Source organism: Quercus suber, unplaced genomic scaffold (genome assembly GCF_002906115.3).
Source record: "Quercus suber isolate HL8 unplaced genomic scaffold, Cork oak 2.0 scaffold_73, whole genome shotgun sequence".
Lineage (NCBI taxonomy): Eukaryota > Viridiplantae > Streptophyta > Magnoliopsida > Fagales > Fagaceae > Quercus > Quercus suber.
In genome coordinates, this window is record NW_027069538.1 from 160,422 (window position 1) to 178,783 (window position 18,362).

Sequence of the window (18,362 nt, forward strand, 5' to 3'; positions counted from 1 at the left end):
ACACAACATATTTGGGGATGCTTTCATTTTAGTTATCTCATATTTGAAAAAAAAAAAAATTTTCTCTCAAATTTGATATCATTTTCAATTTCATCCTCCTATTTATCTAAGTAAATATACAGGCTGGCTGCCCAAACCATTTATCCCCCACCCCCCTTCTTCTTTTCTCTTTCTCTCCAACCACATATTCCCTTGAAAGGAAAAGCCTTTATCTAAGAAGCCTTTCATACCTTAATGCATGTATTTAATTTATTTTGAGTTATTAGAGCGGGATCCAGTGCACAAGATCCATTGCAATGATGACACATGGCTAAAAGTTGACATGTGTCACCATCACAACAAGTCCAGTATAATGGAGCATTGGACTTAAGCCAAGCACCAAACCCTAAAAACCCAACTTTCTAGCCTTCATCAACCCCCCCCCCCCCAAACTATCAAATCAACCAAATACCCACTTCAAAATAGATTTTGTATAATCATTCTCAAACATCCATAAGCAATCAAATTAAACAAACATTTTTTTTTAAAGGCTCATGCCCCTGCTGCCATGGGAAGATCTAGAATCAAATCCCCATCACTATCCACTCTCAAATCAAAGCCTCATTAACCATCAATACCTCAAGCCACTAGCCACTCATAAAAAGCACCCAAGACCCACACACAAGGTTAGAACTTGCTATCCATTTTTCAAACTCCTGAACTAGCTCACATCATAACCCTAAACTTAGGTTGTTATGAAATGTGTCCTGATCATCCTAAATTAGACATTGGCTGAAAATTGATAAAATGACTTCTGGCCCTAATTATTCTCCAAAATAAGAGAAAACTTGAAGGAGGTAAAACATCAAGATTAACCCAACTTTTCCATTCTCCCTAATAGTAATAAGGGCCTAATGGTAAATTAATTATCTTTCCTTCTACTTTTCCAGCCTCTTTACCAAACACATACGTATATTTTCTATCTCCTAACCAAATAGAGCCTAAATTCTACCTCTGTCAAAAACCTCCCCCCCCCCCCCCCCAATCTCATCATACATCACAACCTAAGGAGTTGGGTTAGAGGGAAAAAAAAAAAAACATAGTTTTAAATATGAATTTTTTCTTTATTTTTTAATTGCTAACATAGATTGAGCAAGATCCGAAACATAGTTTTAAATAGAAAAATTACATCACCTTAAACTTACTTGTCACATAACAGTCACATCCCTAACAGAGATAGACGGGAGGACTACTTTAAAAATGTTCTCAAATTGGAGAGTAAGCAATGAAAATGTTCAAAGATGAGGGACTAAATGAAAACCCCCAAACATAAATGGTCAAAAGTTTAATTTAATCATAATAAATATACACGTGTGAAGACAGCACTCAAATTAATCCACCACGTGCAGCAATGGTTGATCCTCAGAGAACCCAACCAGTTCCAAAAAGAAATGCCAGATTGATGAAAGCCAGTTAAATGGTGAAGTTTTTGTTATCGCCATTTGTCTTGATGTTTCATCCACCAAGTAAGGCACTATATACGTTTTCATATCACTTGTAGAAATCTCCAAATGGCCCCCAGAAACATTTATGAATTTAACTTTACCAGCTTCATCCAGGATTTTCAAACCAATCCAGTCTTCAGTATAGAGTTTAGTCTGCAGGGAATAAAATATGCTAAAGAAATTAAAAGCAATCATTAATTAATATATGGTGGAGATATAAAAAACTAATGAGTTATATTTGAACAATTTGAAGATTCTTCAATTATGTAAAGATTGCATGTGTGTCACTCTTGCAAAGAGTAAGACTTCATATAGAATAAAATGGCGAAAAAGAATACATGCGATTGACATATTCTAACTAGTTTGTTGAGGATCCATAGCCAATTCAAAATTTTAGGATTATTTTTTGAGAAGGATTAAGGCTTTGTTGTTGTGTCTTTTGTATTGAGAAAATGGACTTTGCCTTGATATTGTTTTGAAAAGCATAAGCATTTTTACGAGAGAAACGTTGTCCACAATATTTTGACAGTACTTTCACAACAAATTATAAGTTACAGTTTGTTACTGATTGTTATTAGTGGGCAAAAAAGTAATTCCAGTGGTAGGTTTAAATAAGAAGCAGCACTTCTCTTTTTATTATCCTATATTAAAAATAATAATAATTAAAAAAAAAAATCTTTGACCAGGAAGTATGTTTGACCAATAAAGTTCTACCCAGAAGCAAAGCACAGAGAAGAAATATTTCTTACAAGAAGGTAAAATCAAGACATGGAAAGATGGATTACCTCTTGTGCAGGCAAAATAGGATCAAAGGCCCCATCTGGGTAATACCCGAACCAGGAGGTCTCCTTAGGAACCAAAACAGTATCCTGCTCAAACTAATAATGCATTCAAAGAAATAGAAGAGCATCACCAAACATGTGTGAACAATTGCAACTTGCATCATCTCTAAGTGGACTAGAAAAAATTACAGATACAGCTCATGACTCTTCAACTCACCATAATAAGTACCAAATTCTGTAAGCTAGCAAATCTTTCCTTATAGGTGGAATTTCTTGTAGCGATGATTTCGTTGTTAAGCTTTGGAAGAAACTTGCATCCTTTTAAATAGGCGCTAATGTCCTGAAGAAAGAAAAAATAATCTTGTTTAGCTCTTAGAATAAAAAAATTCCATTGAAGCAATATTGAGAAGGTGGCAATAATGAAAATATAAACAATTAAAATAGCTGAAAGTCATATCAGCAAATGGTTTCATCCCAAGAGAAAAAATGACTATACAACACAGGCCCATATTCCATATTAAGAAGTAGGAAGAAGCTAATCTTAATCAAGAATAAAAGCTAGACACCAACTTTCACTGAGGGTTTGGTTTATCATGAAGATTAAAAGACAAACAATTTGCAAGATAACCTGCAATTTAAAAGAGCTTTAAGGTAAACTGAAGTTATACTCACAGTTGGGATTTTCACATAACCACTTGGAGCCAAATGTTCCTGCAGTCCCACCAATGATTAGAAATTCAAATCGTAAATGTCATCAGAGATAAAATAACAAGAAAAAAATGGAAAACAAATCAAATCAAAGTAGTCCATAAGGATGAATTTAAATATCACAATAATCAAGAGGAAGATGATTTATAAAGAGGCCACTGTTTCGAACGTTGAATTATACGCTTATCTTCATTTAATATATATAGTTTTTCATTTCTCATTTAATAAAATAATCACAATAAAAAATTATAAATTTTATTTTAAAAAAAAGTTCATACCTGGACATAGTTACTGTAGACCTCTAACTCGATTAATAGGTCCACTAGAGCGCAAAACCACTCGGACTGCAAAAACAAGGCATATCAAGCTATAGTACAATTCATATGTAGACCGATTAATTAACACATTCAAGTAGGAAATGAAATTACATAAAACATGTTTATTAATTGTAATGGTTCCTCAGCGCCTTTCTACTGTAACAGTCCAAATTTTGTTGCCAAAGGACATTGATTAGTGATATATTTCAATATCCAGATCACTCAATCTTTCACATATGGTATACAATAGAGAAGTTTTAGAAAATCCAACTAGAATTGAAAAATCATAGGAAAGGAATGAAAGTCAAGGCATATCAAGCTACAGTACAATTCATATGTAGACCGATTGATTAACACATTCAATTAGGAAATGAAATTACATAAAACATGTTTATTAATTGTTAATGGTTCCTCAGCGTCTTTCTACTGTAACAAGTCCAAATTTTGTTGCCAAAGGACATTGATTAGCGATATAATTCAATATCCGGATCACTCAAATCTCTCACATATGGTATACAATAGAGAAGTTTTAGAAAATCCAACTAGAATTGAAAAATCATAGGAAAGGAATGAAAGTCAATTAATAAGAAGAGAGAAATATTGTTGAAAATTGGCCATTGTGTTTTTCATTGATATCAATGATCTATATCATCAGTATCCACAATTGATTTATAGATATAAAAAGCATTGAAAAAACAACAACAGCATTTTTAATCTTTTTAGTCAACAATAGTAAGTTTTTGTAGATACTGTGCAACTTGTTTTCCCCCTCAAATATAATCTGACCTTTCAAAGAGTGTGGAGGTTTTGTACAACTGAAATTTTCCTTCAATGCCAAGGGTTAATTTAGTATTTTATTGGTGTAAAATACCAGGAAGGTAATACATCTTTTACATCTCCCTAAGTAAAGATTGTTCTGTCCAACATGATTATAATTTTCAAGTCTATTCACACCAAAACGTATGCATATAGTTAATGCAAAAGAAATATTTAAAGTGTTGTCCCAATCTACTACAAAAAGAATATCCAGATCATGAAGTGAAAGAAGCACATACTCCACAAAATGGAATTGAAGCAATTCCAGCATGAATACCAGCTAAAGATATGAAATTCTTAACCTGTATATAGAAAAAGAGATGGAACATAAGTAACATACAAATCAAGTTTGAGAGAACTATAAATCAGCACAATGTAAGAGAAAGATAGTAGAAGGAAAAGAGAAACAGAGGAGAAGAAACAATAATGAAGATGATGGGGGAATGATAAAATATTTGAAGGATTTATAAGTAAAATAATGTTATGGAAAAGAGGATGTTGATCAATACACAAAATGTGAATTGACCTAGTCCTACAGAACTAAAATCCCAAGCTCAGAAGACCTAAAAAGTCACAAAAAGAAGATGAAAGGATGCTGCCTAAAACAGTCAACCACTCATATCAAGACTGGAAAAAAATTACTTAATTACACAAATAGGCCTTTCAACACCATCAAAATTTCTACCATTCGTCTCTCACGAAACGGTCCATAACACACAAAAGGGAGTAGCATTCCAAATCTTCAAGTTCCTATGACGATGAAAATTTTCCTTGCTAACATTCCAACATCCGAATCATTGTCTTCACTCTTCAGCATTACCCAAGAAACCCCAAGCACACACAAGGGAGTAGCAAGATGTGAGTATTGCTTTTGTGCACAGTCTCCCTGTACCTTTCAAAAGCATGATTCAATCCTCATGGTAGTGTTGTGCTTCTCTAAGATGGCCCATTTTATCCTATGCTCTAAAACCTTACTTGCCACCTAAGTTGTGAAGCTTTATTTTGATGATATTGTCAAATTATATAGAATTCCCAAAACAAGTGTCTAATAGGGATGTTAGATTCATGAGCTATTTCTCGAAAACTATTTGGCACATACAAATAGAAATTATCTTTTAGGAAAGCATAAAGAATTCTCTTTGAAATGGATAGATCAAAGGCCCCTGGACCAGGTTCAATAACCAAAGCTGTGTGCCTAGACTGATTTCCAGGCTACTAGGAGAATTTTGACTCCAATAAAATTTTCAACTAGACGGTTACTCTACATTCATTTCACTGATATCAAAAGTTAATGCCTTCTCAGTATCAGGTATCTTTGAGAAGCCAAGTATTAATTAGCAGGGAAATGTATCAACACTGTGGCAATCGAAAGAAAGGATCTGCCTTTAAGCAATTTTCTGGAGTAAAAATTAACTTTGCTAAGATGAAGTTCTTTTATCACCCAGAAGGCATTTCATCTATAGCATGTGATATACCAATTCAGCAATATATTTACAAGGCCTTTGTGCATGTGTGGACATTTGATAAACATCAATATCGTCGTATTGAAGATGATGAAAGAGTACCTCAACAATATGTTCACTATTCAGGAATGAAAAACATAAGAAAGCAATATCAGAGTTATTATCAGATTAGTTCTTACAGGAGGGGCCCCATCACACCATTCAACTACCCCTCGACCAATCATAGTACCCTGTGTAACAAAAATGACCATGTAATATGTTACTAATATGTAAAAACATAAACAAACAATCAGAGAAGTCTAAATATTGGGAAAGAAAAAGATAAGAAAATCGAGATAAATACAATGCCATCTAATTACAAAATTATACAGCCTTGAAAACCTTCTCAATTTCACATGCAGTACGCTCCATACTTCTCCCGTATATAAGTGACAACTTCCTTTTCACACGTGAATCTAGAACTGAAAATAGAAAATTTGTCTTTTCATTTAAATTTTCCTTCATGTAATATAATGCTATTTATGCAGATAATTTACTTTGACCTGCTGATTCATAGGTGAAAGGACTATTTTAGGCACTCATTATGCATCCCCTTTTTGTATTACAACCTATTCAACATCAACACTAGATGCTGAATTGTAATTTTATTTTCAGAGAGTTCACCCATTAATTGGATGTCTCCAAAACTCATCAGGTTCTCCATTGACATTGAATGATGAATCACATCAACATATGTCAATCCAAATGTTCCAATAGGAATCTAGACATGTATTTAAAAATTGCAGCACTAAAACTAGTCATGGAAAAATATAGGAAAAGCTTGGGGAATATCAAAACAAAAACATGTAGAAAGAGAAAAATCAAACAAAAGTTTCTGAAAACTAATGAGAGTCTATAACAAGAGAATGCCATGAAAGAATCCATATTAATCAAAACACTTTAGTCAGTAAAGTCTTTCCAAAAGTATCCCCTTCCATAATCAGGAAAAGCTAAAAACACTACAATAACAGCATTTTCTTGTATCACATTGCAATGATCCCCTTGTTTACATGTTACAAACATTTTAAGCAGTACACTCAAATTAGGAAGCTGATAAAATTAACAAACAATTTGAATATATATATATATATATAACCTACAGTAAAATGGAGCCTAAAATCAATTTTACACTTTATTCTCCCTGGATTAGAGGGACTTTGTCCCAAGCAAGTCTCTTTTTGATGTATTTCTGAAAAAGACTTTTGCTCCACTTTCCAAGTTCCAAGCATATGATTAATTCTTGTTTTTGCTTGTCTCAATTCCATTTTTACTTGTCCCCAGGGAGTGCCATTGAAGTACACCGAAAGTAATACATGAGAGGAAATCCTATTTTAATTACCTGAGAAAGTCCAACTAAGTTGTAACCCTCACTTAGTTCACTGATGTTCTTCACCTGCAAATAGAAGCTAAATCTTGTTGGGAAACAAATTCTACTTCCATTGCAAGAAGGGGAAACAAAAAGCTATTACCAAACAACTTCATCACCTTCTCACAAGCAATAGCAGTCTGCAAGCACAAGAATTATAAAAAAATGATTATCACATGATTAAATATGGAACATTCTGCATAACAAGCACTCCTCATATTTTAGTATGATTGGAACCTGTTCCAGCAGGGGCATAGTCCAGGAATCCCATCCTCCATCTCCGATTTCTCTGCAGGAAAAAAAGTACATCTGATTACATTTAGGATTTACTTAACACTGTTCATGTTGGTTAAACACTGGATGTGAGCCTGATTAGATTACAGATGCTGTGTACCAAAAAGCCAATCAGCAGGAAAATTCAATCTCAAAGCATCAGACATGTTGATATGTTCTAAATAATTTAGCTTTCCACTAATAATAGTTGAGCATAGTTTGACCTAAATTCCACTTTCTTGATGGCTTTATGGTCATAAGTATAAGGTATGTTAAATTACCGATTGTCCCAAAAGTTTAAGTTATTGAGATATGGTAAATTTTATCATTTAACTACACAATTCTAACACTCCCCCTCACGTGTGGGCCGAAACTACTTTTTAATAGGTGAGACCCAACACGTAGGAATTTAAGTGTGAGGTAGAGTGGAGGAGACATGGATCAAACTCAAGACTTCCTACTCTGATACTATGTTAAATTACCGATTGTTCCAAAAGTTTGAGCTATTGGGATATGATAAATTTAATTATTTAACCATACAATTCTAATAAGGTATATAACAAGTTTAAATTTTTTTAAAGAGATTTAGATAAATAGAGTCATCTAACGGCCTTGTGCACATAGATAAGTAGCTTTCTTCACCTAGAGGTAATCCCCTGAGGAAAACAAAGGTAGTGTGGATGTCTGGCCTATAGGTTAGGTTCAGGGTTTAATATTTTACCAAATAGAGAATAAAATATTCATAAAAAAAACATACACGCAATATCCTTGAGATCCAGACCAATTGCTTAAGCGCTCAGTGAATGTTACAACTGCTTTACTGCTGCATTTATCTCCAATGCCTGCCACAAAATGCATACAAAATGTTAGTATAGCAGCAAACACTTAAAGGATGCTAAATATTGCAATATCTAGACATCATTCTCCAGGAGGAAAGTCTCAACATAGAGAAGCAGAAAGATGAAGTCAAAACATATTTTAGAAACAAAAATTCTACAGAAAAGCTTTCTTTACTTATCCATTAATGTAAGAAGCTCATACAGGCTAGAAATATAACAGTTGCCATATATATATGTGTGCGCACATGCAAAGAGCTCCCACACAATGTGAGAGTGTAGCATTGCTCAAACTTTGTGATTAAGAGTGCAATGAACTGATAGTTTGTGTGAACATTAAAGGCATAACATGACAAACTCTAGCTCTCACATATTTAGGACTAACTAACTCAGTCTCTGTCATGTTTGAGAACACAGTCACAGCTTGATAGGATAAAAGAGCTACCTAGCTGCTTGCAAGCAATTTCTGAAAGACTCTTCTTTTTCAAATGATATTTCTGCTTTTCCAAACACTTCTTTACTTGAAGGAAAATACGTTTGTTAGGATTAAGTCTCAAGGTGACCAATATAATCAACGAAGTAAATCCCATAAAGTCTTCCAGATATGGATTGCTGGTTACTGATACCCAGTAAGGGTATATTCTAAGTCCCATCACAAGGTTTAAATTTTTTTCTTTCCTAAAAATTTATTCTCATTTAAATATATGAGACAGGAACTCCAATACTCCTATTTTATATTTTATCTCAAAACAGAAATGGAGCCAGTACATCAAAGATCAAATAAAGAATAAGCTCAGTCCATACCTTTCACCACTAACTCACTGACAATTTATATTATATAAGAAAGAATTTAAACAAAAACCCAGGTAGAATATCATATGGACTTTAACTAAACGTAAGGAAACATACAGTACATAACAGCAAAATCCAACAGAATTACAGAAAGCTAAAAGACAATTACTACATAGCGTACACTATATTCCATTCCCATAATAGATATTAAATTCTTGACACTACCTACAATTCACCATTACCACATTAGAGAGAGAACAATATAGAAGGTCAAATAGCAGGTGGGGCATTAGCAGAACCCAAAAAAACCAGCAACCCAGAAAAAAATTGAGAGAATAAATGGGAAAAAATTATTAAAAAAAAAAAGAGTAAGAAAATTAATTACCATGCAAGACAATGAAAGGAACAGAGTGAGCAGTGAGAGTGAGTGTGCAGATGACGAAAATGAGGACAGTTGACAGTGGCAGAGAAAGAGAAGCCATTTGGTGCTAAAGGGTATATGATATTAGAGCTGGTAGCTGAGTAGTAGCATTAGGAGGAGGATCTAGGAGAATGTTTTGAAAGATTTGAATCCTAGGAAGACAGGATTTTTGTGTGTGTGGTTTCTGGTATTGGGAAGTGAAATGGCATGGAAAGAGATTGAAAGGAAAGGATTGACAAAAACAATTGAAGAGTTAGTTTGTCAGTAGACATGGCGCCAGCTACCCTTCCAACTGCTGACAATTTCTTCTTCATGTGAACTGGCAGTCGGTCAAATGATGTTCGTTTCCTCAAAACAAACAAATATTTCAAGATTATTATTATTATTATTATTGCTGCTAAGATTTTTATCAGAAAGAAATTAAAGGAGTCGAAGGAGATCCGAACATAAAAAAATTATATTTATTTAAAAAAAAAACTGCATTTGGTGTAGTCACGGCTTCTAAGTCTAACTAGTTCAACTTTTATTATATAGCATATGAATATGAGATGATTATGAAGAATTTAGGGAATGTACAAAGGATATTGGTTTAGAAAATATTTTTATGGGAAAAAAAAGTAAATAATTTTTTTAAGAGTTTTCTTTTATATTTAAAAAAAAAGTGGAATCAAAATTTTTTAAAATAATTTATTAATAAATGCTCTAAAGACACTTTTAACCCGAGCTTTATTATTATTATTATTATTATTATTATTATTATTATTATTATTGTTTATTTTTTGAGATACAATTATTAGCATTAGTACCATTTTAGTATCAAAATGATTAGCTGTTGGACAATAAAAAAGAAAAACAAATGATTAGTTGAGCCACTTTTAGACATCTCACTTATTACATATGCAACTAGGTTATTATTATTTGAGAAAGATATGCTAGATTTCGAAACCCTTCACTTAAAACAAAAAATCAATCATTTGAGCTAACACTTTATTTGTTATAACATTAATATTTTCTTAAAAAGTAATCATTTAAAAAAAAAAAAGTATTCTCTAGAAATTTTTCTCAATTTCCTATGTTTAGTTGTGTTCTTTAAATGAATTTGAAAACCATCTCTTTGATTTTCCTTGTTTAGTTTAAGGTAAGATAGATTTATTTTCTTTATTTAGTTTCACGTTTGAAAGAGTTGTTTTCCATAAAATTTTATGCGGAAAACAGCTTTATCTCATATCAAGCTATATAAGAGAATTTAGGAAATAATTTTCTTTGACTTATTTTTTTTTTTTAATATATTACAAAATATAGAGAAATGCAAAAAACTATCTTCACATAAAGTTTTCCATTGAAATAAACAAAGTGTAAGTTTTTTTTTTTTTGGTTGTTGTTGAGAGAATAGTAACATTTATTGGAATACATAAACACGAAATTAATATATAGAATTTTTTAAACAAGTTCATAATACATTACATAATCAGAATACCACTACAAAAGGACTTAACATTTGTAATAGTAGCCTGGAGTTATAAGAACTGAAACTCTAACACATACAACCAATGTGGGATAAACATCCCTATTGTTGGTTTATCGTTTTATTTTTGTATTAGACTATTGAGTTAATACCAAAAGTTGCAAGTAAAAATTAATAAAAATGCTAGTAATTTGTTGAGACACAAGATAGTGATCTTGTCTCAAGCATAATTTTAAAAATCGGACTGGACTAATTTAATCAGAAACTGAACACTAACCAGGTCTAGTAAAAACTCCTAAAATCAATCAAAATTAGTAAAAATTTAGGAGCAAAAACAGTTCTTTGATCGTACTGGTTTTTAAAACCACGGTCTCAAGGGATTAAATTTTATTAGAGAGAAAATATCTGTTTTTTTTTCCAAATAATTTAGTTCTTATCCATATCAAGTTTGATTTCCTAATTTAAAAAAAAAAAAAAAAAATCACTTCTTCCAAGTACAACTCTAGTTTTTATACAACTTATTATTAAAATTAATAAGTCAATATACTCAATAGAGTCAATAAAAACAAGCTTGTTCATAGTTTCATACACACACATGACACACCTAACTTGAACTTCTATAATTATGTTTTCATTCTAATTCCTAGTAGTGGTAGCCATATCCTCAACCTGCTGTGGGTATAACACCAACCTCACATACAAACATTCCCCTTATATATTGGAGTGAGAGTGTGAGACACACACATCTGACACCACACGTGAATCCACTCCCACTTGACCCCACGTGCAAAGCACGATATAAAAAATTCTCAATTTCTAAAACTAAAAAAAAAAAAAAAAAAAAAAGCTTTTCCCACACAACAAGTTGCTTTTGCTTTCTCACCTTCTTCACAAAAATCCTTTATATTTTCTCCGTCCGTACAACACTCTCCCCCAAATATTTTGGGTTTCTTTGGTTTTTTTTTTTTTTTTTTCTTCCTTGGAGACCACTCATAAAATTCTCTCTCTCTCTCTCTCTCTCTCTCAGTCAAGTAAAAAAGGCGACGCTAGCTTGCGCCCGGCGGTGACATCCGCCGTCGTCACAGCCCCCACACAGGTTACTACTTTTCTCTCTTTTGGGATTTGGGTTGATGGGTTCTCCTCACTCTTTGACTTTTTTGGCTCTTTTAATCCGAAAATTCTGTTTGTTCTGGTAGAAAATTTTCTGGGTTTCTTTTGTTTCTCTCTGCTGTACTGTTGTTTTATTGAAAAGATTGCTTTTTTCTTGGTAATCATGGAAAAAAATCGTGTGACTTTGATTTTTGTTGGGTAAATTTTTGTGGGTGTTTTTTTTTTTTTTTTTGGATTTCTTGAAATATAATGTATTCGATAGATTTTATTTTATTTTATCTGACTCAATTGTTGGGAACTTTGTTGAACTAAGTTATGTTTGGTGGTTGCTCTAAGATATAACTTTTTTTTTTGATGGGTAAATACTATACTTTTGAGGAAGGTTTGTTGAATTTTGTTTGTTTGTTTAGTTTTGTGTAGTGTGTAACAATATTCTGGTGGAATTTTGGATATTGTTTTAGAAAGTTTCAGGGAAAATTAGTATCTAATAGCTGAAATTGTATATTTTTAAGTCCTGTTTATAGCGGATTGGAAGGAATGAATGATAAATTATTAGGAATTCACCCACTTGTCATCATAGAAAAAATTATACTTTGTTGCCAATTAGCTGTAAAAGAAAACTCTACTTTTTTGGTTAGTTTTTCATCGCCATCTGAGATAAATAACTAAATGGGAAGATGAAAGATGCTCTTGATTGTGCTTACTGAGGCATCTTTGATTCCATTGGATTTTTCAGTTTTTGACAAATTTTTACCTTTGCTGCAATTGCGTGGAATGTTAGTTAATTTTGTGGTGAATTCACAAATGCATGTTATTTCATGAAAAATGCAATGCATGGCTTAGTTAAAAATTATATTTAAATTAAAGAAAAATATTTCACCATTATCATTAAAATTGAAAGGAAAAAAAAAAAAGATGGTAAAATCGCCTTAATTTAAATTTCTTGAAATTTTTGGTGATAGACTATATTGGAGTAAAATTTCAAACTTAGAACTTTGGTGATAGAGTTTCACATAGAAGAACAAACTATCTCATTAATTTTAACGTACTTAACAGTGTGCCACATTGTGGAAGTATATTGTATGACACACATGTTTACATTGAGCATTTTATTATATTCATGATATGGACTAAGTGAAGCCATTTCTAAAATGATGAGTTCCCAATAAGTTCTCTTATGCAGTCTCATAATATGTCCTTTTGCATTTAATTTGTAATTCATGTAATTGTGGTTTTTACTTCATTATTTTGAATTGTGCTACTGGTAAACTTTGCAGTAATCAAGTGATATTGTAGTATGGGCCCTGATTTAGAGCTCAAAGGGAAGTCTAAAGCTGCTATGGAAGTTTCAGTAAGTAAGGAGAATGTAATTGTCCTGCAGGGCCCAGAAGATAAGCTTCTACAATGCGCAACTAACTGTCAGGAGACTCATGACAACACCTTTAGCATGGAAACATTGTTAGTTAAGCGAATTACTGAACAGGATGGAAGCGAGAATATGGAGGTTAATATTACAGACTGTACAAATCTGACTAATGCTGGATTGGTTGAAGGTGAATGCCAGGATGTGACTGAGCAGTCAAGTTCTTTTGGTGATACAGAATCTGAGACAGAGAATGGCTTAATGATGACTGATGGTGAAGTGGAGTCACGATTGTATGCTGGTGATGCATCAGCGTCAGTATATGATGGATATTTTGATACACACTGTTTTAAAAGGTGTGTAGAATGGAGGATTTCATCTGTTTGTTACCCATGTCTTTATTTCTGGACTGAGCCTGTTGGTCTTTTAAGTGTTAGAATGTAGACAATTGGGAATGAGTTGTCTTACCATGGATGAGTACATATTGTTGCTCTTTTTCCTTTTTATATTTATTTATTTATTTTTATTTATTTATTTTTTACTAAGAAAAATGTGACATTTACATGAGTTATTGTATGCTTCAGATCTCTCAAGAAGAAAAAGTTGACAGTTCATTGGAGGAAATTCATACGTCCTCTTATGTGGCGTTGTAAATGGATAGAACTGCAAATTAAGGAGCTTCAGTCCCAGGCATTAAAGTATGATAGAGAACTTGCAGAATATGATGAAAGAAAGCAGTTTGAATTTGAATGCTCCAAATTAGAAGGCATTGATGCAAAGTCTCTACCATATTCTAGTCAAATTTTTAGAAGTAAAGTCATGAAGAGGAATAAAAGAAAGAGACTTGAAAGCACAATTGATATAGCATCTTATATGTCTCAACATAATCTGTTCTCTTATATTGGTATGAAATTTTTAATTTTGTTTCTTGCTTTCTTTTTTATATGCCTAGTAGAAGTCTGATTTATCCTCTTTTTTTCCCCTTTCTATTTCCAGAAAATAAGAGGCCTGTTGCTGACAGCACATCTGTGTTAGATAATTGCGGTAATCTTGGTAAGGAATACTGATGTTGATTTGAGCAATTTTGATGATTTTATAGCTTGTTAGGGACAGCCCAGAAGTAAGAAAAACAAAAATCTCACATATTCAGCATTGGCTTGTGTTTAGTATGTTCACCAGCATTAAGCTGATTATTCGAAACCATTTGACGATCAACAAATTATTGTAACAATAATAAATGACCTAAAGGGTACTTTGCAATTATAGAATCATATCTTTGTTAAAAAGAAAAGATGATCAACAATTTGACATTCTTGATTAAGTCATATAAAGTTATAACTTATAACTCAACCTCTTACCATAATCTTACGTTTTTTGTTTTTAGCTACTAGAAGTAATTTTAAGAGAGGATGGAGTTTTTCTTGGAGCTTCAATGCATCTTGATTTCTTTCTCTAGGATCTTAAATCTTCAAATGCTATATTGCTTTTCTGAATTTCTGCTAGTTTTGTAGAAAATGTTGTTTTCTTTTTGGGGTTAAGACAAAGAGTCCTTTTTCCACTAGCGATACTGATTGCCCAAATTTTCTGTTGTGGTGATTTCTGCAGATAAGGTCACTAATGGCAATAATGAATTTGAAATAAATTATGGATGGTCATCTCTTGAGTTTGGTAATGGTGATAATTCTTTTGAAGAAATCCTTCGGAAGATTGAAGTGGCACATTCGCAAGTTCGCAAGCTAAAGGCTCAAATTGATAAGGTGATTGGTGAAAATCCTGGAAAGTTCTCTTCCATAAATCAGTTGAGCTTGCTTGTACCAGATGATGCATTGACCAGTTATGATCAAAATCCTGCTTCTCCTCTTGAAAATGGACATAGCTTGCTATCTAGATCTCTGTTTACTGCATCTCAGCATATGTCCGAGTGTAACATGGGAGATACACCTATGCCTGAATGTGCATTTTTGAGTCATGGAGAGTTGACCCCTCTTCCTAATATAATTGACAGCATGGATCAGCCTCAGGTTGGGGTTTTATGTGCATATGTAAGTATTTCTTTGGTGACAGGATTTACAGCTATATTTAATTTTTTTGGCTTAAGAATATTGGTAGTGACTATGATCATGTATGTCTTTGTTTCTGCCTGACATTGGTAGCCTATTATAGATGGTAACTGAGGATGGTAGAGGGTTCAAGTATTTGTAATTTCCTCTTAGTTTGGTACATAGATACTTGCTGATATTTGTTTTCTGCAAGTCCTATGAGAGATAATTTTTCACACAACTTAGATGCTAAAACACTTGAAATAGTTTAAGAACTCCCCCTTCTTTTATCAGTTTTACTTGGCGATATGGAACGGTTTACTTCTTTCTATTGTCGTTTTTGCTGAGTAATTATAAGGAGGGAGGTGCATGATGTCTTTATTTATTTATTTATTGATCAGTAAATAAAAAATTTATTGAAAAGAGGAGCAAATTCAAGGAGAAAACGATTTCCTTGGTACCCATGAAGTGTACAAGGAAAGCAAAAGCCTACCCAAAATTACATAAATCTACGAAATCTAAACAGAAGGTATGGCAAGACCACTCAAAGCAGTCCATTCAAATAAAGAAAGATGGAAAATGTGCTTAAACTCAATAATAGAATGCTCCTCCCCTTCAAAGATTCTATTTTTCCATTCTCTCCATATGTTCCACATAATATACTGCGGAATAACACCCCAAACAGATGCTGACCTATGTTGTCCAACACCTCTATGCCAACAAGCAAGGAACTCCGCTTGTTTAGGAATAACCAAGGATATACCAAATAAACTAAATACAAAGGACCATAAATCAGAGGCAAAGGGACAATGAATGAGCAGGTGTTCCACTGATTCCCAATCATGTTTACACATACAACACCTGTTAACAACACAAATATCTCTCTTCCTCAAATTATCCAAAGTTAGAATCCTCCCCTTTGCTGCTGTCCAAGTGAAAAAAGCCATCTTAGGAGGAGCTTTCAACTTCCAAATCCTTTTCCAAGGGAAGGAATGCTTACCTCTGTTAGATAAGATAGAATATAATGACTTCACTTCAAAAGAAGCACTCCAGGAAGCTACCCGCAAAACTTCATCTTCCTCATTCCAATCCACCTTAGAAGAATAAAGAAGGCGAAGAAAGATTCCAAACTTGCCAATTCCCAATCTTGTATCGGTCTAACAAGATGCATATCCCAATTTGCAATCCCATTATGCCAACACAAATACTCTGCTACAAACACATCCTTATTCCTTGCTGTGGTATAATATTGGATGTGCTTCCTTGAGAGGTAACTACCCACGCCATAAATTGTCCCAAAAACGAATTCGAACACCCCCTCCAACCTCAAATCGGATATTTTGAGAAAATCTTCCCCAATCACCTCTAAATGTACTTCCACAAAGAACTCCATGAGGTTTAATTGAAGCTCCTGAACACCGACCAACACCCCCCCCCCCCCCCCACCCCCCCCCTTCTTTCTTCCATCACTGCCATATTTGGTATAGTTCTTCAGAATAAAGCAGTGTTTAAATGAGTGATCCTTTGAATCCCCAAACCACCCAAATGTAATGGCTGACATACAGACTTCCAGTTAACCAAGTGCATTTTCACCTCCTCACTTAAACCACCCAACAAAAAGTCCTGCTGTAATTTTTCCAAACGGTCAGCAACACTAGTAGGGATTGGGAACAATGATAAGAAAAAAGTAGGGAGGCTAGAAAGGGTACTCTTGATGATGGCTTTATTTAAGGGTGGATGATGGCTTTATAAAGCACTTCAGCCTCCCTAAGGATCTTGGTGTGGGCTTGGGGCTTCTTACTATTATCAATGTGCCATTAAAGAACCAATACAGGGTGCCAATTATTTAAAGAACCATTTTTCTGCAATTATCTGCTGTAGGGGTGTTCCTCTTTTTGCTTAGCCCAGGTTGAGTGCCCCTAGATTACCCTGGCAACTAATTCTGGCAGATGGGGTCAGTTGCCTATTACTAGCTAGAGGTGAGTCCAAAGGGCTCTTCTTTGGAAAATTTTCCTACATTATCAAAAAAATGGGGGTGTTACTCTCTATCTCTCTCATCTTTGTTTTGGGCTGAGGTGCTGGGGTGTTTCTGATTTGACTGGTTTTTCCTGTAATGTTTCTTGTTCCTGCATACATGTTTACGGTGGTGTCCCATTAATGCACCTCTTTTCATTTGGTAGGTAGAGACTTTTCTGATTAATCCCTTTTATTTGTGGTAATTATGACCATTTTATTGGTTCAATCACCAAAGTCACTTGCAGAGCTTATATTGATTGCAACTGATTTATTCTTCATGCCTGCAGACCGAGCAGGGAATTCTGACTGAGCAGGGAATTCTGATACATAATCAGGCAGCCAAGGAAGAGTTGGATGATTTTGGAACAGTTAGTCTTCAGCTCATAGAGAAGCCTCAGGTACCAATGGAAGAGCAGAAAACTGTTCCAAAAGCTGAGGTTTCAGAAGCTAATGACTTGCCCTCAGAAACTGCTATGCCTAATGTGCAATCTAATGTAAAGTCACGTTCCACTTCCAAGTCAATTTTCCCTAGGAAAACAAGAAGGAGGGGGAGGCGAAAGGCTGGCAAAAATAGGTGGAGCAAGAGACCCTCAGGTTAGCTGGATTGTGAGAGTTAGGATAGTTATATTTTTGAAAGGATGGAAAACCAAAAAAATTCGGGAAGGATGTCAAGCTGCACTTAGAATTTGTATATGCTGCTTATTCTGCCATTTATCTTCTCTGGTGGCGATGATTTCAAATGTACATGTCTGCAAAAAATACATTTTCTAATGGAATCATGATATATTCTATTTGGATGCGCCCTATTAATTGAGTTTTTTGTGTCATGTTTACCTGGCTTTTCATATTTGGTGGATCCTTGTGTGTATATTTAGGGCAATTTGGGATAATAGTTAGTAATGGCTTTTCTATATTGAGAAAATGTGATGCTTCCATATCCCCTTTTTCTACTATCTTTAGATGCAGTATAGAGTTCACTGATTAAATTATTGTTGGGACGTCAAAATGCCCTTGCCCTTGTATGCTTGGAATTGTGTTGCAAGTTTTTGGTTTCTTCTGGTCATGATTCTGG

At 33.8% G+C, this 18,362-nt stretch overlaps 2 protein-coding genes across 2 annotated transcripts; one reads left to right on the top strand and one right to left on the bottom strand.

Moving 5' to 3' along the window:
• Window positions 1–1,127: 1,127 nt before the first annotated feature.
• LOC112011632 (uncharacterized) lies at window positions 1,128–9,604 on the bottom strand. Its single transcript, XM_024043997.2, has 12 exons — window positions 9,262–9,604; window positions 8,006–8,090; window positions 7,213–7,264; window positions 7,095–7,115; window positions 6,949–7,002; window positions 5,750–5,800; window positions 4,347–4,409; window positions 3,253–3,318; window positions 2,939–2,977; window positions 2,484–2,606; window positions 2,270–2,362; window positions 1,128–1,637 (listed from the first exon to the last, which is right to left on the bottom strand). Exons 1-12 carry the CDS (start codon window positions 9,356–9,358, stop codon window positions 1,371–1,373), a joined length of 1,011 nt encoding a protein of 336 aa, XP_023899765.2. The 5' UTR covers window positions 9,359–9,604; the 3' UTR covers window positions 1,128–1,370.
• Window positions 9,605–13,149: 3,545 nt separating this feature from the next.
• LOC112011672 (uncharacterized) lies at window positions 13,150–18,117 on the top strand. The gene is made up of 5 exons (XM_065773314.1): window positions 13,150–13,591; window positions 13,820–14,139; window positions 14,232–14,288; window positions 14,841–15,277; window positions 17,578–18,117. The coding sequence occupies exons 1-5, from the start codon at window positions 13,170–13,172 to the stop codon at window positions 17,887–17,889; spliced, it is 1,548 nt and encodes a 515-aa protein (XP_065629386.1). The 5' UTR covers window positions 13,150–13,169; the 3' UTR covers window positions 17,890–18,117.
• Window positions 18,118–18,362: the final 245 nt, after the last annotated feature.